We start from the raw sequence: 24,993 nt of genomic DNA, 5'->3' as shown, positions 1-24,993 counted from the left end.
TATAGTGCATGTCTCATTCCCTCCCTCCCTCCCTCTTTCTGTCAGGTTCTCGGCACGCTGTTCTTCCTGCTGGCCAGTGTTCTGTACAAGCCCCCTCCAGAGTCGCCCCAGAGCAGCTGTGAGAGCACCGACCATGGGCCGGGGGACAGCGGGGGCGAGACGGGGGACCTCCCCATCAAGGACCTTCCACCAGAGATCATCGCCAATGTACACACCAGGTTATGATGACTTCAGACCCCACCCACCCTGCACTACAGTGTGTATCACCCCACATCTCACCGCACGTGTATGTTGGTGTGTGTGGCGTACCACTGCTTCCCTCATCACTGCCAGCCTATGCCTGTCTCATAGCCACTCCCAACACATAGACACATCACCCCAGGGCATGTCTCACCTACTGACCCCACGTTCATCCCATCGGCCTGCCCTCCACTGCCAGCCCACTGAACTTGGGGTGTGTGTGATGTGATGAAAGACTAAGGTCACAGATAGGGTCAGAGGTTAGTCTGAGAAGTAGCTAAGAGGTTTCTCCTGATGGCTTTTGGGATTTGAACCAGTCCAAAATCACATTTTTAAATGAAGATTTTAAATGTAAAATGGCATAGAAAGTATGTTTTTTTGTTTTGTTTCCCAGTCAGGTCTAAAGGATGTGACATAGGGGCTGTTTGTATAGCTTATGTCATGCCATGAGTATGAAGCATTCCTTATGAGTGTTGAAAGAGGCATTTACACCCGTAAAACAACCCTGTTGTCTCGTCCTATCACAGATACAAGTTTTTTTTTAATCTACACCGAAACAGAATTGAAATACAAAGAAAAACAGAATTTTCATATCATATAAAAACTATAGACCAAGAGTATTTAAAGGCACTTACTGTTATTATAACTATACCTATTGAAACAAATAACACACATAGATTTTAACAAATGGAAGAGCACACACCTATTTATGACAGCCTTTAGCACATGTATGACATTGAATGACCTGTAGCAGGCTGCCATTTAACAGAAGTGAAGACAAAACCCAAGAGAGGCCGTGAAGATGATGATGCTATATCATCCTGTCCACGTGTCATACAACAAGACAAACTGTTTTGTATGAAAGGGTAATACCAAGACCCTTTTTCACAACCAGACACATTGCTGCGCTTTAAAACTAATCAGCTCTGATGAACTTAGACAATTGTATTATATGAGAGTTATTCTGGCAGTGTATGCTGGTTGTAATAAATTGTAGGAACAATGCACTAATGGAATGAGTTGCCGTAAAAACAAGAACAATGGGGCCTCTTATCCAAACCGCCAAGTGTGCCAAAGTAGCATTGCCCCAATCTCTCTTCTGTTTTGTGATCTAATTCATTCAGATCATTTATTTATGATGGAAATTAAAAGCACAGATTGCTCATATAGTCTTTCAATTTGTTGTTTTTCGCATGATTTGATATTGTCCAGACATATTTGTATAAAGAGGCTGTAGTTAATGATTTATACTGAAAAATGGACCCATAGAAGTTTACCATGACAAACAATCTCCCCTAGAACTACCCTGTTCTATAAAGTGTTAAAATTGAGTCTTTGTTGTTTAATGTAACAGTAATGACACTTTACAACTTGTGTTGGTAATTTGCATTTCTCATGTTTTAAATGTATTCATTCGTTATGAACCCAAATGCCTCCAGATCAGCTCTCCCCCCATTCTCCAATTGGGGAGAGCGGGGCTTGACCATCTTTAGAGAGTATGTGTAACCATAAACATTCCTAGTCTTATTGTTATGCCTCCTCACTCCCTAGCACTTCGTAAAATTAGACTTTTGGATTTTGTTTTGGTACTTTTGTAATTGAAATGGAAACGTATGAGTTTTATTAAAATGTTTCTTAAGATGTCATGTTTTTTTAAACAACAGGTGAACAGCGAAATCATTTGTTTTGTTTTGTATTTTTTATCAGTATTTGATGTGTCTGCTCACTTCAAACTCTCTCGCATGTACCACATACATTACCAGTCAAAAGTTTGGACACACCCACTCGTTACAGGGTTTTTCTTTATTTTTTACTATTTCCTACTTTGTAGAATAATAGTGAAGACATCAAAACTATGAAATAACACATACGGAATCATGTAGTAACCAAAAAAAGTGTTATATTTTATATTTTTCAAAGTAGCCACCCTTTGCCTTGATGACAACTTTGCACGCTCTTGGCATTCTCTCAACCAGCTTCATGAGGTAGTCACTAGATTGCATTTCAATTAACAGGTATGCCTTGTTAAAAATGTATTTGTGGAATTTCTTTCCTTAACGCATTTGAGCCAATCATTTGTGTTGTGACAAGGTAGGGATGGTATACAGAAGATGGCCCTATTTGGTAAAAGACCAAGTCCATATTATGGCAAGAAAAGCTCAAATAAGCAAAGAGAAACGACAGTCCATCATTACTTTAAGACATGAAGGTCAGTCAATACGGAACATTTCAAGAACTTTGAAAGTTTCTTCAAGTGCTGTCGCAAAAACCATCAAGGGCTATGATGAAACTAGCTCTCATGAGGACTGCCACAGGAAAGAAAGACCCAGAAAGACCTCTGCTGCAGAGGATAAGTTCATAAGAGTTACCAGCCTCAGAAATTGCAGCCCAAATACATTTTTCACAGAGTTCAAGTAACAGACGCATCTCAACATCAACTGTTCAGAGGAGACTGTGAATCAGGCCTTCATGGTCAAATTGCTGCAAAGAAATCACTACTAAAGGACACCAATAATAAGAAGAGACTTGCTTGTGCCAAAAAAACACGAGGAATGGACATTAGACCGGTGGAAATCTGTCCTTTGGTCTGATGAGTCCAAATTTGAGATTTTTGGTTCCAACCGCCATGTCTTTGTGAGAAGCAGAGTAGGTGAGCGGATGATCTCCGCATGTGTGGTTCTTACCGTAAAGCATGGAGGAGGAGGTGTGATGGTGTGGGGGTCCTTTGCTGGTGACACTGTCGGTGATTTACTTAGAATTCAAGGCACACTTAACCAGCATGGCTACACCACAGCATTCTGCAGCGATACGCCATCCCATCTGGTTTGCACTCAGTGGGACTATCATTTGTTTTTCAACAGGGTGGCTACTTTGAAGAATCTTAAATAAAATATATTTTGATTTGTTTAACACTTATTTGGTTACTACATGATTCCATGTGTGTTATTTCATAGCGTTGATGTCTTCACTATTATTCCACAATGTAGAAAATATTAAAAATAAAGAAAAACCCTTGAATGAATAGGTTTGTCTAAACTTTTGACTGGTACTGTATATGCACATAACCAAACAAATGACAAATGCATATGACATATGTCCCACAGTTCTCTCTTACTCTCTATCTCTTCCTGTATCTTCTTGTATCTTCCTCAAACAAACACACACATTCTCTCATCCCCTCACCCAGCCAGCAGAACTGTCACGACTGTGACGGATGGTGGCGCCCCTCCTCGGCCGGGCGGGGCTCGGCGGTCGTCGTCGCCGAACTACTAGCTGCCATCGATCCTTGTTTTGTTTCACTTTCGTTTGGTTAGGTCTAGGTAGGCACGCACCTGTTTTGGGTTAGTCATTAGTGGGGGGGGTTATTTAGGTTAGCGTAGGATGTATGGTTTTTGTACGTGATTGTATTTCATTGTATGCTGTGCGTGGTGACACGCTGTTTGTTGTACATTTTCAGTGGTGCGTGTGTTTTGCGCAAGCTGTGTTTTGTCCCTTGTTTTTGGGGCACTTTGTTTTGTAGTGCGCTCTGTACGCTGTTTGGGTTGGCTTGTCGTTTAGCCATTGTGCCTATTAAAGCCAATACCCTGAATCGCTGCTTCCTGCACTTGATTCCTCCTCACCCACTACACACACGCGTGACAGAAATCACGTACCCAAAACGTAATGGAGTCAGCAGGAGCTTCAGCGCCAGCCATGTCCATGGAGGAAACCGTGGATCAACACTCTACCCTGCTCCACCGGCTGGGTAACGCCATGGATCAGGTGTTGGCGCGCCTGGAGAGCTGGGACCGACGCGCTCTCGGCCCCTCGAACGCGGCAGTTCAACAGCCTGCGCCCCCCCCAGCACCCACAGCTCCCAGTACCAGTGGGGTGAAGCTCGCCCCCCCCAGGGAGTACGATGGAACGGCCGCTGGGTGTAAGGGCTTCTTACTCCAGCTGGAGTTATACCTGGCGACCGTTCGTCCCCCTCCCTCGGGGGAGGAGAGCGTCAGCGTCCTCGTCTCCTGTCTCACGGGTAAGGCCCTGGAATGGGCAAACGCCGTGTGGGACAGTCCGGACTCAGCCAGGGACAACTACCCAGAGTTCACCCGCCGCTTTCGGGCAGTATTCGATCATCCCCCGGAGGGGAGAGCGGCGGGTGAGCGGCTGTTTCACCTGAGGCAGGAGACGAGGAGCGCGCAGGATTTCGCTCTCGAGTTCCGGACCCTGGCCGCGGGAGCAGGGTGGAATGAGAGGGCCCTTATAGACCACTACCGTTGTAGTTTGAGGGAGGACGTCCGCCGGGAATTAGCCTGTCGGGACACGACTCACACACTGGACCAACTGGTGGATCTGTCCATCCGACTGGACAATCTGCTGGCCGCCCGCGGACGTCCGACCCGGGCCCTGCTCATTCCACCCTCCAGCCCTCCTGCTCCCACGCCTATGGAGATAGGGGGGGCAGCAGCCAGGAAGACTGGAGGGGGGGGTCGCTCCTGCACCTCATGTGGTCGCAGAGGGCACACTGTGGACCGGTGCTGGGGAGACTCCCCTAGGAGTCCAGACGGCAGGCAGAGCGCTCCTTTGACACCTCAGGTGAGTCAGCACCAGCCTCACCCAGAGCCCCCTGTACGTCACATGTATGTGTCAGTGTCTTTCCCTTGTTTCTCCCCTCACTCCCGGTTTAAGGCGCTAGTCGATTCAGGCGCAGCAGGGAGTTTTATGGACCGTGGGGTCGCGGCTAGGTTAGGGATTCCCTTGGTCCAGTTGGACCAACCCTTCCCCATACACGCCCTAGACAGTCGGCCACTAGGGTCGGGGCTGGTCAGGGAGGTCACTGTACCTCTGGTCATGGTAATGCGGGGGGGTCATGAGGAGCAAATTAGTCTTTTCCTCATCGATTCCCCAGCGTTTCCAGTGGTTCTAGGGATTCCCTGGCTAGCCACTCACAACCCTAAGATTTCGTGGGGACAGAGGGCTCTTAAGGGGTGGTCAAATGAGTGCTCGGGCAGGTGCATAGGAGTTTCCATCGGTGCGACTACGGTGGAGAGTCCAGACCAAGTCTCCACCGTGCACATTCCCTCAGAATATGCCGATTTGGCTATCGCCTTCAGTAAAACGAAGGCGACCCAATTACCACCTCATCGACGAGGAGACTGTGCGATAAACCTCCAGGTGGGCGCTGCCCTCCCTCGTAGTCACGTTTATCCCCTGTCTCAGGAGGAGACAGCGGCTATGGAGACATACGTCACTGAATCCTTGAGGCAGGGATACATTCGGCCATCTCACTCACCCGTCTCCTCGAGCTTCTTTTTCGTGAAGAAGAAGGAGGGAGGTTTGCGCCCGTGCATTGACTATAGAGGTCTAAATGCCATCACAGTGGGTTTCAGTTACCCACTACCTCTCATCGCCTCGGCGATGGAGTCATTTCACGGGGCGCGCTTCTTCACGAAATTGGATCTCAGGAGCGCATATAATCTGGTGCGTATCAGAGGAGGGGACGAGTGGAAAACTGCATTTAGTACCACATCTGGCCATTATGAGTACCTCGTCATGCCGTATGGGTTAAAGAATGCTCCCGCAGTCTTTCAATCTTTTGTGGACGAGATTCTCCGGGACCTGCTCGGTCAGGGTGTAGTGGTGTACATCAATGACATTCTGGTCTACTCCGCTACACGCGCCGAGCATGTGTCTCTGGTGCGTAAAGTGCTTGGGCGACTGGTGGAGCATGACCTATACGTCAAGGCTGAGAAATGTGAGTTTTCCAAACCAGCCGTCTCTTTCTTGGGGTATCGCATTTCCTCATCAGGGGTAGTGATGGAATGTGACCGCGTCTCAGCCGTGCGTAATTGGCCGACTCCCACCACGGTGAAGGAGGTGCAGCGGTTTTTGGGATTTGCCAATTACTACCGGAGGTTTATCCGGGGCTTTGGGCAGGTGGCGGCTCCCATTACCTCACTGTTGAAGGGGGGCCCGGTGCGGTTGCAGTGGTCCGCGGAGGCGGACAGGGCCTTTAGTCGTCTGAAGGTTTTGTTCACCGACGCCCCGGTGCTGGCGCACCCGGACCCCTCTTTGCCCTTCATAGTGGAGGTGGACGCGTCCGAGGCTGGGGTAGGAGCTGTGTTGTCCCAGCGCTCGGGCGCCCCCCCCAAGCTCCGCCCCTGCGCCTTCTTCTCTAGGAAGTTGAGTCCGGCGGAGCGTAACTATGATGTGGGGGACAGGGAGCTGTTGGCTGTGGTCAGAGCCCTGAAGGTGTGGAGACATTGGCTTGAGGGGGCGCGCCACCCTTTTCTCATCTGGACTGACCACCGCAATCTGGAGTACATCCGGGCGGCGAGGAGACTGAACCCGCGTCAAGCCAGGTGGGCGATGTTCTTTACGAGATTTCGGTTTAACATCTCGTATATCCCAGGTTCCCGGAACACTAAGGCCGACGCACTGTCTCGTCTCCATGACGCCGAGGAACGGTCCACCGAGCCCACGCCTATCCTTCCAGCCTCCTGTCTGGTGGCACCGGTGGTCTGGGAGGTGGACGCGGACATCGAGCGGGCGTTACGGACGGAGCCTACTCCTCCGCAGTGTCCAGTGGGTCGTAAGTACGTTCCGCTCGGTGTTCGCGATCGGCTGATTCGGTGGGCTCACACGCTTCCCTCCGCGGGTCACCCAGGGGTTGAGCGGACGGTGCGTGGTCTTAGTGGGAGATACTGGTGGCCCACCTTGGTGAAGGACGTGAGGCGCTATGTCTCCTCCTGTTCGGTGTGCGCTCAGAGTAAGGCTCCCAGGCACCTACCTAGAGGGAAATTACAACCCCTCCCGGTTCCGCAACGACCATGGTCCCACCTAGCGGTGGATTTCTTGACCGATCTCCCGCCGTCTCAGGGCAACACTACAATCCTGGTCGTTGTGGACCGGTTTTCTAAGTCCTGCCGTCTGATTCCGTTACCCGGTCTTCCTACGGCCCTGCAGACCGCGGAAGCCTTATTCACCCACGTCTTCCGGCACTACGGGGTGCCCGAGGATATCGTCTCAGATCGAGGCCCCCAGTTCACGTCCCGAGTGTGGCGGGCGTTTATGGAGCGGCTGGGGGTTTCGGTCAGTCTGACCTCGGGGTTTCACCCCGAAAGTAATGGGCAGGTGGAAAGGGTAAACCAGGAAGTGGGCAGGTTCCTGCGGTCCTATTGCCAGGACCGGCCAGGGGAGTGGGCAAGGTTCGTGCCATGGGCCGAAATGGCTCAGAACTCTTTGCGCCACTCCTCCACCAACATGTCACCATTCAAATGTGTGTTGGGTTATCAGCCGGTCCTGGGGCCATGGCATCAGAGCCAGACGGAGGCCCCTGCGGTGGAGGAATGGGTGCAGCGCTCAAGGGAGACCTGGAACGCTGTGCAGGAATCCCTGGGACGAGCCAGGGAGCGACAGAAAGCGAGCGCTGACCGGCACCGCAGCGAGGCCCCCGTGTTCACCCCAGGGGAGAGAGTCTGGCTCTCGACCCGGAACCTGCCCCTCCGCCTGCCCTGCCGGAAGCTGGGTCCGCGGTTTGTGGGGCCATTTAAAGTCCTGAGGAGAATAAACGAGGTGTGTTACAGATTACAACTTCCTTCTTATTATCGTATTAACCCCTCGTTTCATGTGTCTCTCCTCAGGCCGGTGGTAGCTGGTCCGCTGCAGGAAAATGAGGTACGGGAGGTCCCTCCACCCCCCCTGGACATCGGGGGGGCCCCGGCGTACACAGTTCGATCCATCTTGGACTCCAGACGCCGGGCGAGGGGCCTGCAGTACCTCGTGGACTGGGAGGGGTACGGCCCGGAGGAGAGGTGCTGGGTACCGGTGGAGGACATACTGGACCCAGCGCTCACCCGGGAGTTCCACAGCCTCCATCCGGATCGCCCTGCGCCTCGACCTCCGGGGCGTCCTCGAGGTCGGCGACGGCGCGCTGCGGGAGCCGCGCGTCAGGGGGGGAGTACTGTCACGACTGTGACGGATGGTGGCGCCCCTCCTCGGCCGGGCGGGGCTCGGCGGTCGTCGTCGCCGAACTACTAGCTGCCATCGATCCTTGTTTTGTTTCACTTTCGTTTGGTTAGGTCTAGGTAGGCACGCACCTGTTTTGGGTTAGTCATTAGTGGGGGGGGTTATTTAGGTTAGCGTAGGATGTATGGTTTTTGTACGTGATTGTATTTCATTGTATGCTGTGCGTGGTGACACGCTGTTTGTTGTACATTTTCAGTGGTGCGTGTGTTTTGCGCAAGCTGTGTTTTGTCCCTTGTTTTTGGGGCACTTTGTTTTGTAGTGCGCTCTGTACGCTGTTTGGGTTGGCTTGTCGTTTAGCCATTGTGCCTATTAAAGCCAATACCCTGAATCGCTGCTTCCTGCACTTGATTCCTCCTCACCCACTACACACACGCGTGACAAGAACCCACAACTATATGGGGACAGCCAAATATTTCAGCTTTTTTAATTCCACGGGATTCAATGAATATGACTTTTCCACAGCTCAAAACACAGACACTGGCACAGGGAACATTAGGCCAACAAACATGGGCACTTTTGTACACAACACATTGATGGATTTAATAGTCACCGGGTTCTTCATAGAACAGTATTAAAGAAATGAGCAAGGTCACACAAAAAGACACAGGATTAAAAGACAAACTATGTAGGAGAGAGGAGTGTGGAACAAAGGATACGTTTCCATGGATACGGGTTGAGTCACAACTCAGCAGCGCTGCTGTCTGTCTGGTCTGGTTTGTGTGCAGACATTACATTTATGACTCTTGGCCAATAAACGCAGGGACACATTAATGAACATTAAATACTCATAAAGATATCACGCTCAAATACACATACTTACAGAAAACCAAACACAGTATGAATCAATGTACTGACAGAAATAACAGTGGATTTTGTGACCATAATGATAATATATAAAAAAATATATATATGTTGACCCTTTCGTAGTTAGGATATCGAACATTATCAGTAGCCATTTGAATCTACATTGACAGATCTCATAACGGTACATCCATTAGGATCACCTTCTCTTTCCATGGCAGACTGACCAGGTGAATCCACGTGAAAGCTATGATCCTTTATTGATGTAACCTGTTAAATCCACTTCAGTCAGTGTAGATGAAGGCGAGGAGACAGGTTAAAGAAGGTTTTTTAAACCTTGAGACAACTGAGACATGGATTGTGTATGTGTGCCATTCAGAGAGTGAATGGGCAAGACAAAATATTTAAGTGCCTTTGAATGGGGTATGGTAGTAGGTGACAGGTGCACCGGTTTGAGTGTGTCAAGAACTGGGTTTTTCACCCTCAACAGTTTCCCGTGTGTATCAAGAATGGTCCACCACCCAAAGCACATTCAGCCAACTTGACACAACTGTGGGAAGCATTGGAGTCAACATGGGCCAACATCCCTGTGGATCGCTTTCGACACCTTGTAGTCCATGCCCTGACGAATTGAGGCTGTTCTGAGGGCAACAGCGGGTGCTACTCAATATTAGGAAGGTATTCCTAATGTTTTGTACACTCAGCGTATAGTGTTTTCAATAATAACTATTACAGATCATGAGCTTTTTAATCGCACCTTTCAGTTACTCTCACCCCATCCCACTTATCTCAGTATATAAAAAAAACTATTTTTCCACGTGACATATATTTTTCAACTGTGCTTACATGAGTTTTGAACCTTTCTAATTGCATAGCATCCACAGACTGTAAATTAAAGATGATTATTTTTCCTAAGAGTATTATTATATCATTGATTGGTTGGCTGTGGCTTTCCAAATCACCCAACACTGCTATTTGTAAGGTTAATTTTAAATGAATGTACTGATTTTTCAGCCAATCCTGAACCTGTGACCAGAAACAAGCTACATGTTGGCAATACCCAAATAAATGACATAATGATTCTGTCTTTTCACAGGAAATCTGCATAGCTGAGATATTCTGTTGGTGGCAAAAATGTTGTATAATAATTTAAATTGAAAGTTCATAAAGCATGTGCCATGGAATCGGTACATCGAAAATAATTTTTGTCCTGACATGATTTATGCCAACTTTTTCAGCCTGTTTTTGTCTTTAATATACGACAGACAAACAAGTTCCCTACCTTCCCCCTTTCCACTTGCCTCCTCCATTTTTGCGGTAATGCTGCAATCAGTTGGTTGTAACTTTGGATGGAGCAGACATTCCGATATGTTTTTGATAGCTGCTTGTGTGACATAACTCCACCATCAAATCACAAGTCACATGTGCTGAATACAATAGGTGTAGACTTACCGTAAAATGCTTACTTACAAGCCTTTCCCAAACAATGCGGAGTGAAAAAGTAAGACAAATTTGCATAAAATAAAAAAGTTAATAATAACAAAATGGTGCAGCTATATAACTTCAAATTGCATTTGTCACAGGTTTCGTAAACAACAGGTGTAGACTAACAGTGTAATGCTTACTTACGGGCCCTTTTCGAACAATACAGATTTAAAGACAATAAATGTAAAAAAAAATGCTATTTAAATAATGAATAACAATAACAAGTAAAAAATGACATGGCTATATACAGTGAGTACCAGTACTGAGCCGATGTGCAGAGGTAATTGAGGTAGCTATGTATAGAGCCTTTGGAAAGTATTCAGACCCCTTTACCTTTTCCACATTCTGTTACGTTACAGCCTTATTCTAAAATTGATAAAATAGTTTTTTTCCTCATCAATGTACACACAATACCCCATATTGACAAAGCAAAAACATGGTTTTAGACATTTTTGCAAATGTATTAAAAGAAAAAACTGAAATATGACATTTACATAAGTATTCAGACTCTTTACTCAGTACTTTGTTGGAGTACCTTTGGCAGCGATTACAGCCTCAAGCCTTCTTGGGTATGACGCTACAAGCTTGACACACCTGTATTTCGGGAGTTTCTCCCATTCTTCTCTGCAGATCCTCTTAAGCTCTGTCAGGTTGGATGGGGAGCATTGCAGCACAACTATTTTCAGGTCTCCAGAAATATTAGACCGTGTTCAAGTCCGGGATCTGGCTGGGAAACCCAAGGACTTTCAGAGACTTGTCCTGAAGCCACTTCTGCGTTGTCTTGGCTGTGTGCTTAGCGTCGTTGTCCTGTTGGTACCCTTCCCCAGATCTCTGCCTCGACACAATCCTGTCTCAGAGCTCTACTGACAATTCCTTCGACCTCATGGCTTGGTTTTTGCTCTGACATGCACTGTCAACTTTGGGACCTTATACTGACAGGTGTGTGCCTTTCCAAATCATGTCCAATTAACTGAATTTATCACAGTTGGACTCCAATCAAGTTGTAGAAACATCTCAAGGATGATCAATGAAAACAGGAAGCACCTGAGCTAAATTTCGTGTCTCATAGCAAAGGGTCTGAATACTTATGTAAATAAGGTTTCTGTTTTTCTAAAAACCTGTTTTCACTTTGTCATTATGGTGTACTGTGTGTAGATTGATGAGGATTTTTTTTTAATTTAATCAATTTTAGAATAAGACTAAAATAACAAAATGTGGAAAAAAACAAGGCATACAAATACTGTCCGAATGCATTGCCTACAGTGCCTTCATAAAGTATTCACACCCCTTTACTTTTTCCACATTTTGTTGTGTTACAAAATACTCTGTAATGTCAAAGTGGAATAAAAATTCTAACATTGTTTAAAAAATAAGGAAAATTAAACACTAATATATCTTGATTAGCTAAGTATTCAATCCCTTGAGTCAATACATGTTAGAATCCCCTGTGGCAGTGATTACAGCTGTGAGTCTTTCTGTGTAAGTCTCTAAGAGCTTTGCACACCCGGATTGTACAATATTTGCCCATTATTCTTTAAAAAAAATGTCAAGCTCTGTGAAGTTGGTTGTTGATCATTGCTAGACAGCCTTTTTCAGGTCTTGCTATAGATTTTGATGCCAATTTAAGTCAACACTGTAATTCAGGACCATTCAATGTCGTCTTGGTAAGCAACTCCAGTGTATATTTGGTCTTGTGTTTAAGGTAATTGTCCTGCTGTAAGGTGAATTTGTCTCCCAATGTCTGTTGAAAAGCAGACTAAACCAAGTTTTCCAGTAGGATGTTGCCTGTGCTTAGCTCTATTATGTTTATTTTTTCTTAAAAAAAAAAACATTTTCCTTGTTGATGACAAGCATACCCATAACATGATGCAGCCACCACCATTCTGCTTGAAAACATGAAGAGTGGTTCTCAGTGATGTGTCGTGTTGGATTTACCCCAAATACAACTTTGTATTCAGGACAAAAAGTGCAATTCTTTGCCACATCTTTTGCAGTATTACTTTAATGCATGTTTAGATGCATGTTTTGGAATATATTTTATTCTGTACAAGCTTCCTTCTTTTCACTAGGTCATTTACGTTAGTATTGTGGAGTAACTACAATGTTGTTGATCCATCCTCAATTATCTCCTATCACAGCCATTAAACTCTGTAACTGTTTTAAAATCACCATTGGCCTCATGGTGAAGTCCCTGAGCGGTTTCCTTCCTCTCTGGCAACTGAGTTAGGAAGGACGCCTGTATCTTTATAGTGACAGGGTGTATTGATACACCACACAAAGTGTAATTAATAACTTCACCATGCTCAAAGGGATATTCAATGTCTGTTTTTTTATCTACCAATAGGTACCCTTCTTTGCGAACCATTGGAAAACCTCCCTGGTCTTTGTGGTTAAATCTGTGCTTAAAATTCACTCCTCGACAGAGTCCATGCAATTTATTATGTAACGTGTTAAGCACATTTTTACTCGTGAATTTATTTAGACTTGCCATAAGAAAAGGGTTGAATACTTATTGACTCAAGACATTTCAGCTTTTCATTTTTAATTAATTTGTAAATATTTCTTAAAACTTAATTCCACTTTGGCATTATGGGGTATTGTGTGTAGGCACAAAATCTCAATTTAATCCATTCTAAATTCAGGCTGTGTCACAACTTCCGCCGAAGTCGGCTCCCCTCCTTGTTTGGGCGGCGTTCGGCAGTCGACGTCACCGAACTTCTAGCCATCGCCGCTCCATTTTTCATTGTTCCATTTGTTTTATCTTGCTCCCCACACACCTGGTTTACATTCCCTAATCACACTGCATATATATATTCCTCTGTTCCCCCCATGTCTTTGTGTGGAATTTTTTTGCTTCGTGTTTAGTGTTACGTGCCAGACTGGTTTCCCCGGGTATCGTGTTTTGACCCTAGTATGTTTATTGTCATACATCTGCATTATTGTGAGTGTTTGAGCTTATTTACTTTTGCCATTGGCTGGAGGTTTTTTGACGCAGTTGCATCTGTCTTTTGTGCTTCTGCCAAATAAAGTGCGCCTGATCACAACTCTCTGCTCTCCTGCACCTGACTTCTTACCAGTAGTGCACAACCATGACAGAATTCCACACCACCCATGGAGTCAGCAGGAACAGGTACCCCAGTCAGAGGAGTCGAGGAGCGTGTCCGAGAACACTCGGCGATGCAACAACATCTCGGCGCGACGATGGCTCGAGTTGTCCATACCAAGGACCGCTGGGAGAGACAGGGAGTCTCTCCAGTGCCTCGACCAGCACAACCGGGGTTACCTCTACCCGTCCCTTCTGTATCCGGGCCCAGTGGGATGCGTCTCTCCCTTCCCAGGGAGTATGATGGGACGGAAGCAGGGTGCCAGGGGTTCCTGTTACAGCTGGACCTATACCTGGCCACCATTCACCCAGCTCCCTCGGGAAGAGAGAGGGTGTCCGCCCTCATCTCGTGCCTCTCGGGGAGAGCTCTGGAGTGGGCAAACGCCGTGTGGGGAGAAGGAGATACGGCATTGGACCACTTCGAGGAGTTCACACATCGCTTCCGGGCAGTATTCGACCATCCGCCCGAGGGTAGAGCGGCGGAGGAACTGCTCTTCCACATGAGGCAGGGGATGAGGAGCGCCCAGGAGTTCGCCCTGGAATTTCGGACCTTGGCCGCCGCAGCAGGATGGAACGACAGGGCCCTTATCGACCACTACAGATGCAGCCTGCACGAGGACATTCATCAGGAGTTGGCCTGCAGGGATGCCACCATCACCTTTGACCAACTGGTGGATCTGTCCATTCGGTTGGATAACCTGCTGGTCACCCGCGGACGTCCAGAGAGGGCTCTGTTGGTTCCATCTTCCAGCACCACCGCTCCGGTGCCAATGGAGCTGGGAGGGGCTGCGCTTAGGGAGGCTGGAAGAGGGGCCTTCACGTGCACGGGCAGGGTGTAGTGGTGTATATTGATGACATTCTGATATACTCCGCTACACGCGCCGAGCATGTGTCCTTGGTGCGTAGGGTACTTGGACGACTGTTGGAGCATGACCTGCACGTCAAGGCTGAGAAATGCCTGTTCTTTCAGCAGGCCGTCTCCTTCCTAGGGTATCGCATTTCCACATCATGGGTGGAGATGGAAAGTGACCGAATTTCAGCCATGCGTAATTGGCTAACTCCCAACACGGTAAAGGAGGTGCAGCAGTTTTTAGGGTTTGCCAATTACTACCAGAGATTTATCCAGGGTTTTGGCCAGGTGGCTGCTCCCATTACCTCACTGCTGAAGGGGGGTCCTGTATGTTTGCAGTGGTCGGCTAAGGCGGACAGGGATTTTGGGCACCTAAGGGCTCTGTTTACCTCGGCTCCCGTGCTGGCCCATAGTGGAGGTGGACGCATCCGAGGCTGGGATAGGAGCCATGCTCTCTCAGCGCTCAGGTACGCCACCGAAGCTCCGCCCCTGTGTTTTCTTCTTGAAGAAGCTCAGCCCGGCGTGGACGGCGTGGAGACATTGGCTTGAGTGGGCTTAACACCCTTTCCTCATCTGGACTGACCACCGCAACCTGGAGTACATCCGGGCAGTGAGGAGACTGAATCCTCGTCAGGCAAGGTGGGCCATGTTTTTTTTACCCGTTTTGTGTTTACCCTGTCCTACAGACCAGGTTCCCAAAATGTTAAGGCAGACGCACTGTCCCAGCTGTATGGCACAGAGGAGCGGCCCATGGATCAGACTCCCATACTCCCGGCCTCCTGCCTGGTAGCGCCGGTCGTGTGGGAGCTGGACGCGGACATTGAGCAGGCATTACGTACAGAGCCCGCTCCCCTCCAGTGTCCCGTCGGGCGTCTGTACGTTCTGTCTGCTGTCCGTGACCAGTTGATCTATTGGGCTCACACGTCACCCTCCTCTGGTCATCCGGGATTGGCCGGACGGTGCGCTGTCTGAGTGGGAAGTACTGATGGCCTACCTTGGCAAAGGACGTGAGGGTTTATGTTTCCTCCTGCTCGGTGTGCACCCAGTGTAAGACTCCTAGACACCTGCCTAGAGGTAAGCTACATCCCTTACCCGTTCCACAACGGCCCTGGTCACACCTGTCGGTGGATTTTCTGACCGATCTTCCTCCCTCACAGGGAAACACCACGATCCTGGTCGTTGTGGATCGTTTCTCTAAGTCCTGTCGTCTCCTCCCTCTGCCCGGTCTCCCTACGGCCCTACAGACTGCGGAGGCCTTGTTTACACACGTCTTCCAGCACTACGGGGTGCCTGAGGATACAGTGTCTGATCGAGGTCCCCAGTTCACTTCGAGAGTCTGGAGGGCGTTCATGGAACGTCTGGGGGTCTTGATCAGCCTCACCTCAGGTTTTCACCCAGAGAGTAATGGGCAGGTGGAGAGAGTGAACCAGGATGTGGGCAGGTTTCTGTGGTCTTATTGTCAGGACTGGCTGGGGGAGTGGGCGGCGTTCGTGCCCTGGGCCGAGATGGCGCAGAACTCGCTCCGCCACTCCTCCACTAACCTCTCCCCCTTTCAGTGCGTATTGGGGTACCAGCCGGTTCTGGCGCCGTGGCATCAGAGTCAGACCGAGGCTCCTGCGGTGGATGACTGGTTCAGGTGCGCGGAGGAGACATAGGAAGCCGCCAATGTTCACCTCCAGCAGGCCGCGCTGCGCCAAAAAAGCAGCGCGAACGCCAAAAAAACAGTGAGGCCCCGGTGTTCGCACCGGCTCTCGACCCAAAACCTGCCCATCCGCCTGCCCTGCCGGAAGCTGGGTCCGCGGTTTGTGGGGCCATTCAAAGTCCTGAGGAGAGTGAACGAGGTGTGTTACAGGTTACAGCTTCCCTCCGATTACCGCATTAACCCCTCGTTCCATGTGTCTCTCCTCAGGCCGGTGGTGGTTGGTCCGCTCCAGGAGTCTGAGGTGTGGGAGGTTCCTCCGCCCCCTCTGGACATCGAGGGGGCCCCGGCATTCTCCGTCTGTTCCATCCTGGATTCGAGGCATCGGGCGGGGGACCCTGAAATGCTGCAGGAGTTCCACTGTCTCCGGCCGGATCACGGTACACGCCTCGCCCTCCGGGTCGTCCCCGAGGTCGGTGTCGGCGCACTGCTGTAGCCGCGCATCGGGGGGGGGGGGGGGGGTGTACTGTCACGACTTCCGCCGAAGTCGGCTCCCCTCCTTGTTCGGGCGGCGGTCGACGTCACCGACCTTCTAGCTATCGCCGCTCCATTTTTCATTGTTCCATTTGTTTTGTCTTGTTCCCCGCACACCTGTTTACATTCCCTAGTCACACTGCACATATATATTCCTCTGTTCCCCCCATGTCTTTGTGTGGAATTGTTTTGCTACGTGTTTAGTGTTAAGTGCCAGACTGGTTTCCCTGGGTATCGTATTTTGACCCGTAGTATGTTTATTGTCATACATTTGCATTATTGTGAGTGTTTTCGCGCTTATTCACTTTTGCCATTGGCTGGAGGTTTTTTGACGCAGTTGTATCTGTCTTTTGTGCTTCTGCCAAATAAAGTGCGCCTGATCACAACGCTCTGCTCTCCTGCACCTGACTTCTTACCAGTAGTGCACAACCATGACAGGCTGTAACACAACAAAATGTGGAAAAAGTCAAGGGGTGTGAATACTTTTTGAAGACACTGTTGGTAAGGGCTTGTTTAATCATTTCAGCCCCCCAAACTCATTTCATTATACAAATAGTCATGTTTAATTTTGTCTGGCTTTGCGTTCCAAATAAAGTGAACTATTTTTGGCTCATATGGTTTAAAAAACAAGTTTTCTGGTGTGGGTAGTGCCATAAGTATATAAGTAAACTGTGATATGACGAAAGAGTTAATCAGCGTGATTTTTCCATAAAGACAGGTATTTATCTCTCCATGGTTGAAGGATCTTGTCTATTTTTGCTAACTTTCTATATCAATTTGTTGTGGTAAGGTCATTTATATCTTTTGGGATATGAATACCAAGTATGTCTACATCACCAACAGCACATTTTATTGGTAAACTACAGGGTCATGTGAAAGTTGTGTCTTTTAAAGATCCAGTATGTAATATGGTACACTTATCATAAATGGGTTTTAATCCGGAGGCTAGAGAAGGGATCTAGATCTTCAAAGAGACCATGCAGGGATCCAGATTGCGGACTTAAAAGAGGAAACTTGACACTTTTGTTTTTAATAATATGAATATTAATACAATCTCTTTACACGTACATTCATACTATATATTTGATTCATTCATCTCTTATTCCCCCTCTCTCTCTTATCCTCCCCTTTCTTGGACTCAGGAATAAACAACTTGTCATCTAACCTGTGACACAGATCCTGCTGGTTGGTTGGAAGGAGAAAAGGAAAGGAGACCCCCAGGTCTGGGAGGTGGAAGGAGAGGTCAAACAGTAGCCCTCTTCTCCTGCAGCCTGTGAGGCCCACTGTGCAACTGGTCCAACGTAAGTATTGAGTATATATTGCCATGGAGCTGTCGCCTAATGATAGAGGAAGGTCGCAGGGCTAAAGTGTGCTGCAACGTCAGTGAGAGCGATGGGCCAATGCCTCTCATTGATTCAGCCATGCCATACCCCCCAGTCAGGAGACACTCTGATCTGAACACCTTGGACTATCTGCTGCTCTGCTCCGCTATGGAGATTTACCACAACACAGTGCCTTCAAGAGCAGATGGGGAGGTGGATGGATGGATTTACTGGGTTTACTGCGTGTGTGCATGTGTGCGTGTGTGCGTGTACTGTAAGTGTGTGGTTGTGTGTAGAGGGAATGAATGCATGAGGAGGCTGCGTTTGCAACAGTGTTTTAATGTGCCTCTAATCTATTATCATCTACTGTTGCTGTTGTGTCAAATCTTGAATGAAGAAGAAAAATATAAGATAACAGAGTGATGTTGTGTTGCATTGACATGTATGGAGTTTGCACTGCAAGATTACTGTTACGTTCCCCAGTTTCTGTGTTGTGGTTTGTGTATTTTCATGTATGTATTTCAGGAAATGGTTTCCTGAAATTCTCTACAAGCAGCTGATTGGTCAGCCCCATTGATGATTGGAGAGCTGACCCCGCCCCCTCGTCAGGACGCAGCTGTCTCCAATTACCAACCCCACCTAAAGCTATATAAGCCAGTGTTCTGTTGCTCAGAGGAGAGATGATTGGTGAGAGAAGGTTGATGGCAGAGGGTTATACATATATACATACATATATATGTGTTGGTTGTGTCTCAGAAAGAGAATTGGGTATGTACTGAGTTAGTTGTTGCTGAGAAAGCTTATTGTTATGTTTGGTGTTCAGAGTTTTCTTTAATGTCCTGGGTTAGTGTTTTCTCAGGTTTTGTTGTGAAGTAGTTTGTACATTTGTGTTATTCTGTTTCATTTGTTCCCAGGGGGAAGGGGAAGGCACCTAGGGAGTGTTTAGGCAAGAGGCCCGCGGGCATACATTACCCGTAGCAGTTTACTGTCTGCACACTAGGAAAGACCTGGGCGGACCACCCCCTGTATTTTGGTTAGCGCACCAGGTGGTGCTAGTTAAGTAGTGGGTATGCATGTAAGGTAGGAGAGGGGGCTTCGATATTTACTTTCTTTGCTTTGGTTCCGTCCAGCCCCTTTTCCCCAAACTTACCGTGTGAAGGAATAAATTCCCTGTAAACGGTATTCTCTGCCTTTTTGTCATCCTTACTCACACCTACAGTCCATACCTCTTTCACACCACGGAGAGTTGAGTTGTAGCAGGGTGTTGCGTTCCCTCTTACTAGAGGCGTGCGTAACATAATGGGTGCTCATCTGGGATTCCATTAAACCCAATGGACCCTGCTGCGCTGAGCTCTCTGTGATTGGTGATTGAGGTGTGATGTTAGGTTGTTTGGATGACTTGTTTAGTTTGTGTGTGTTCAGTGGACTTCTGTGTACAAGATGGCTGCCACAGCGCCCTCTATTGATTCTTTGGTGAGGTTTTGGAAAGCAGACCTTTTAGCTGTAGCTGACCATTATGGATTTGTTATCCCTGAGAAAGCCCTAAAGGCTGAGCTTTTGGTGCTAGTCAGGGAGGGTTTAGTGAGAGGACACATTCTCTCGTTGAAAGATGACAAGAGGGAGGCTTCAGGAGAGGAGACAGGTAGACCTTCCGATGCCCTTTACATTTCCTCGATTCGATCCTTTATCTTCTGCTTCAGGTGGTTCAGGCGGGACCGCTAGGCTGAAGGTGAGGCTGGCCCGGTTAGAAATGGAGCAAAAAGATAGAGACAGATGAAGTTTGAACTTGAAATTAGGAAAATGGAAATTGAAAAGGAAAAGGTGAGAATCCGACAACTGGAGCTAGACGCTGGCTTCAATGCGACTCCACAAACTGCTTATCATCAAGCCCACTTTGATGTAAGTAAAAACATAGCTTTAGTCCCTCCATTCTGAGAGTCGGAAGTTGATTCCTATTTCTCTGCTTTTGAGCGCGTGGCCGCTGCGCTACATTGGCCACCCGAGGTTTGGCCCTCCTGTTACAATGTAAATTGTCTGGGAAAGCCCAGGAAGTAGTAGCTGCTCTCTCCCTGGAAGACGGTTTACAGTATGATACAGTTAAAACTACTGTGTTGCGGGCTTATGAGTTGGTGCCTGAAGCTTATAGACAGCGCTTCAGGAACCACAAAAAAACATCTCACTGTACTTTTGTTGAGTTTGCTAGGGACAAAGTCTTTAATCGCTGGTGTTCAGCCAGCAAAGCTAGCACCTTTGCTGATATTCGGGAGTTGATGCTGTTGTAGGATTTTAAAAGCAACCTCCCTGATAGAATTGTAGTTCATTTAAATGAACAGAAAGTGGTGACATTGGCCCAGGCAGCAGTGTTGGCAGATGAGTACGCTTTGACACACAAGACTGTCTTTGGTGCACCTCGTTTTGAAGGCCGAACGATTACATCATCAGTGCCTCGTTCAGGTCGCTTTTCCTCTAAGCCTTTTCATGAAATCCGTGAATGTTTTTACTGTCACCAAAAGGGTCATGTGATTGCGGACTGCCCGGTTTTGAAAAATAAACCTAAACAGTCCCTGTCACCGTCCCCAAAAATGAAAAGTGTGGGTTTAGTCAAGTCTATGGCTCGTCCGTTGGACCGAGATATTGATTCAGCATTTGAGAAACCGGATCCTGTCTATGGTCCGTTTATATCTGCCGGTTGTGTTTCCTTAACTGGAGAACAAGCTGATCAAAAGCCTATGCGAATCTTACGAGACACCGGGGCTGCGCAGTCAGTAATTGTTACTGATGCTTTACCCTGGTCTCCTGAAACGTATTGTGGCTCACATGTCATATTACAGGGGATAGAGACAAAAACAGTACCTGTACCATTACACTGGGTCCACTTAGTGTCAGACTTGGTATCAGGACGTTTCCGTGTTGGTGTAGTGTCTACACTGCCAGTAAAAGGAGTCACATTGTTACTAGGGAATTATATCGCTGGTGGTAACGTCACTCCTGTGTTAGAGGTAGTAGACAACCCAGAAATCATAACTACAGATGAGAAATTGGTTCAAGCATTTCCACATGTTTTTCCAGCTTGTGTGTTAACGAGGGCACAATCTCGCAAGCTAGGAGATGTGGTGGATTTGGCTTGTTCCATTTTTGAGAAGGTTGAGGTGGAAGACAATGCACCGAGTATTCCTTCTGCAATGCCGACAGTTTTTACGGGGGTAAAAACTAAGGCAGAGGAAAGCGAAATTGCGCCCCAATTACATGACATTCTTTTGTCTGTCACCCCCGAGAAGGTGATTGAATGTCAAAAGGGAGACAAACAATCTTGTGAGACAAACATCGCTCTAGCTCTGTCACCGTTCACCGCAGATGAGGAAGTACGACATCGGCGGATGCGGTGGATTGAGAAAAAGCCACATATTTCTAGCTTAAACTGACAGATTTCTTAGTTTTTTTAAAATTATACTAATTAAATTTCCGCAGTGGCGTGAACATCAACTCAAGGGGGTTAATGAAAAATACAACATCAGTCTTCGCAAGTGTTTTGCTTCGGTAATTTCCACTGAGGAAGCTAAAACTAAGGAGACTGCCTACTTTATGGAAGCAGGAGTTTTGATGCGTAAATGGGCAGCTCATGACACCGTAAGTGACTGGAGTGAAGTGTGTCAAGTGGTTGTTCCTACACCGTTCCGACAGCAGGTGTTGTCACTCGCCCATGACCAGGCGTGGTCCGGACACTTAGGGATCACGAAGACTTATAACCGAGTCCTTCGACATTTTTGGGGAGCCAGGTTTGAAGTCTGACATTGTCCAATTTTGTGAAACATGCCACGTATGTCAACTCACTGGGAAAGTGAATCAAACGGTTCCTCGTGCGCCGCTCTGCCCGATTCCTGTGGTGGGGGAACTGTTTGAAAAAGTGATAATTGATTGTGTAGGTCCGTTGCCGAAAACCAGGTCAGGTAACCAGTTCTTACTAACAATAACGTGCAGTGCTACTCGATACCCAGAGGCTATTCCTCTCCGTACAATAACGGCTAAGACTGTGGTGAAGGCATTAGTGAAGTTCTTCTCTACGTTTGGACTCCCTAAAGTAATCCAAACTGATCAGCGATCCAACTTTAGGTCAAAGCTGTTCTCTAATGTGTTAAAGACACTATATTTCCCATCAGGTCTCCAGTCCGTATCATCCGGAGAGTCAAGGGGCTCTCGAACGCTGGCATCAGACGCTCTAGGCAATGCTACGCAAGTATTGCATGGATACCAGTACCGATTGGGATGAGGGGGTGCCCTTTGTCCTATTTGCTATTAGGGAAACAACACAAGAGTCCTTAGGGTTCAGCCCTGCTGACCTTGTGTTTGGACACACCCCACGGGGTCTGCTGAAAGTTTTGAAGGAGCATATCTTATCTCCTACACCCAGTAGCGCCCCTAAAAATGTGTTGGATTATGTCAGTAAGATGCGGGAGAGACTGCACGCTGCATGTGCGTTAGCCCAAAAGTCTCTCTCCTCTACTCAAAAACGCATGACGTTGCATTATGACAAAAAGGCTGTTCGCCGTTCTTTTGCACCAGGGGATCCAGTTTTAATTTTGTTGCCAATCCCTGGCTCATCTTTGTCAGCACGTTTTTATGGACCATATCTTGTGGAAAAGAAACTCGGTGACACCAATTATGTGATAAAGACCTCAGATCGGAGGCGTTCTTCCCGAGTGTGACATGTTAACATGCTGAAAGCATATTATGTGCATGATTCTCCCAACAGTTCCTCAAGTAAGCCGGTCCAGCCCGCCGTCTCCAGTGTGGCTGCGGTGATGCTGAAGCCTGGCTGGGACCTAGAGGAGGATAAGGAGGATAGGTTGGAGTTACGCCATACGTTACAGCAGTGTGAATGCTTATGTAATTCAGAGATGCTGAAAAAGTTACCCTCTCAAATGGAACATTTGGATAACGATCAAACTAAGGATCTTATCCTATTGATAAACAGTTTTCTCAATGTGTTTAAGGACGTTCCAAGTCGCACGTCCATCTTGGAACATGACGTGGATGTGGGGAACGCTGTTCCTATAAGTCAGCATCCGTACCGGGTTAATGCAAAGAAAAGGGAGGTCATGAAAAGTGAGGTAGCTTATTTATTACAGAATGACATGGCAAAACCCAGTAACAGCTCCTGGAGTTCCCCGTGTATTCTTGTTCCTAAGCCTGACGGTACGTCTCGCTTATGTACGGACTATCGTCGAGTAAATGCCGTTACAAAGTCTGATTATTTTCCTCTACCTCGCTTAGATGACTGCATTGATAGAATTGGCTCTGCTGCTTACGTTAGTAAGTTAGATTTGCTAAAAGGTTATTGGCAGGTGCCTCTGACCTCTTGAGCTTCTGACATCTCGGCTTTCGTTACGCCAGATAACTTCGTACAATACACTGTGATGCCCTTTGGAATGTGTAATGCACCCGCAACTTTTCAGCGCCTAGTTAACATTGTGTTCGCGGATGTGCCAAATTGTACTGCTTATCTTGACGATGTGGTGATTCGTCTACTTGGTCTGATCATCTCGCCACTTTGAAAAGTGTGTTTCAGCGGTTGGAGAATGCTTCTTTAACCCTCAAGTTGGCCAAGTGTGAGTTTGGGAAGGCTACAGTGACTTACTTAGGGAAACAAGTGGGACGGGGTCAAGTGCACCCAGTAACGGGCAAAGTGGAAGCAATTGTTGCTTTTCCTGCTCCCACGACTTGCCGCCAGTTGCGCAGATTCCTGGGGATGGTAGGTTACTATCGTACTTTCTGTAAGGTTTCTCGACGGTAGTAGCTCCCCTTACATCTCTGCTTAGTCCCAAGATACCATTTAAGTGGTCCCAGGACTTTAACTATGCATTTGAGTCCGCTAAAGCGCTACTTTGTAGTGCCCCAGTGCTTGCCGTCAACTTTGACAAACCTTTTAAGTTGGAGGTAGACGCTAGTATAGTGGGGGTGGGTGCGGTTCTCTTGCATGAAGATGGAGTGGATCGGCCCGTCAGTTTCTTCTCCCGTAAGTTCAACTCGTGTCAGTCAAGGTACTCCACAATTGAACAAGAGACGCTGGCTTTATTGCTAGCCTTACAGTTCTTTGAGGTATATGTGGGCTCCAGTGCCTTTGCCTGTAATGGTCTTCACGGACCATAATCCTTTGGTGTTCTTAAAGCAAATGTACAATCAGAACCGTCGCCTTATGCGGTGGGCTCTGATTGTACAACAAATACAATGTACAGATAGCCTATGTGAAGGGCTCGACAAATATGGTTGCCGACGCTCTATCACGGGTTTAGTAACTGGGGATGCATTAGGTTTTGTTATTGCAAACTATGTTTGCATTTTTTGTGGTGGACGTGTTACGTTCCCCAGTTTCTGTGTTGTGGTTTGTGTATTTTCATATATGTATTTCAGGAAATGGTTTCCTGAAATTCTCTACAAGCAGCTGATTGGTCAGCCCCATTGATGATTGGAGAGCTGACCCCGCCCCCTCGTCAGGACGCAGCTGTCTCCAATTCCCAACCCCACCTAAAGCTATATAAGCCAGTGTTCTGTTGCTGAGAGAAAAGGTTCATGGCAGAGGGTTATATATATATATATATATATACCGTAAATTCCAGACTATAAGCCACAACGTTTTTCTCACGCTTTGAACCTCGCGGCTTAAACAATGACGCGGCTAATATATGATTTTTCCCGCTTTCAATTTTTTTCTCCAAAAAAACACATTCTGTAACGTGCTCAGTTTTTTTTGGCGGCATGAAGCTTTCATTAGACCAATGAAATTGCCGAACGGGTTAAGGTCAAACAACTTTTTTGTTTACTGTTTAGATTAAATCGAGCGCTCTCAAACTTCCCATCATTCTGATTACGGTAGTCATTTTGTCACCCTCATCATGGCAAAGACACGGAGAAATGCATATGATGCAGCTTTCAAGTTGAAGGCGATAGATCTGGCTGTTGGAAAAGGAAATAGAGCTGCTGCACGGGAGCTTGGTCTTAATGAGTCGATGATAAG

General features: G+C 47.5%; 1 protein-coding gene across 7 annotated transcripts in view; it reads left to right on the top strand.

Moving 5' to 3' along the window:
* Positions 1 to 1,909, top strand: part of LOC115166003 (solute carrier organic anion transporter family member 4A1) — a 43,648-nt gene extending 41,739 nt beyond the window's left edge. For all 7 annotated transcript variants that reach the window (XM_029719599.1, XM_029719600.1, XM_029719597.1 and 4 more), the window contains one exon: positions 46 to 1,909. In XM_029719599.1, the coding sequence (XP_029575459.1) occupies positions 46 to 225 (180 nt within the window). In that variant the 3' untranslated portion in view covers positions 226 to 1,909. The remainder of the gene's footprint in view (positions 1 to 45) is intronic.
* Positions 1,910 to 24,993: the final 23,084 nt, after the last annotated feature.

This window comes from Salmo trutta, chromosome 28, assembly GCF_901001165.1.
Source record: "Salmo trutta chromosome 28, fSalTru1.1, whole genome shotgun sequence".
Classification (NCBI taxonomy): Eukaryota; Metazoa; Chordata; class Actinopteri; order Salmoniformes; family Salmonidae; genus Salmo; species Salmo trutta.
This window is presented reverse-complemented; position numbering and strand designations above follow the sequence as displayed.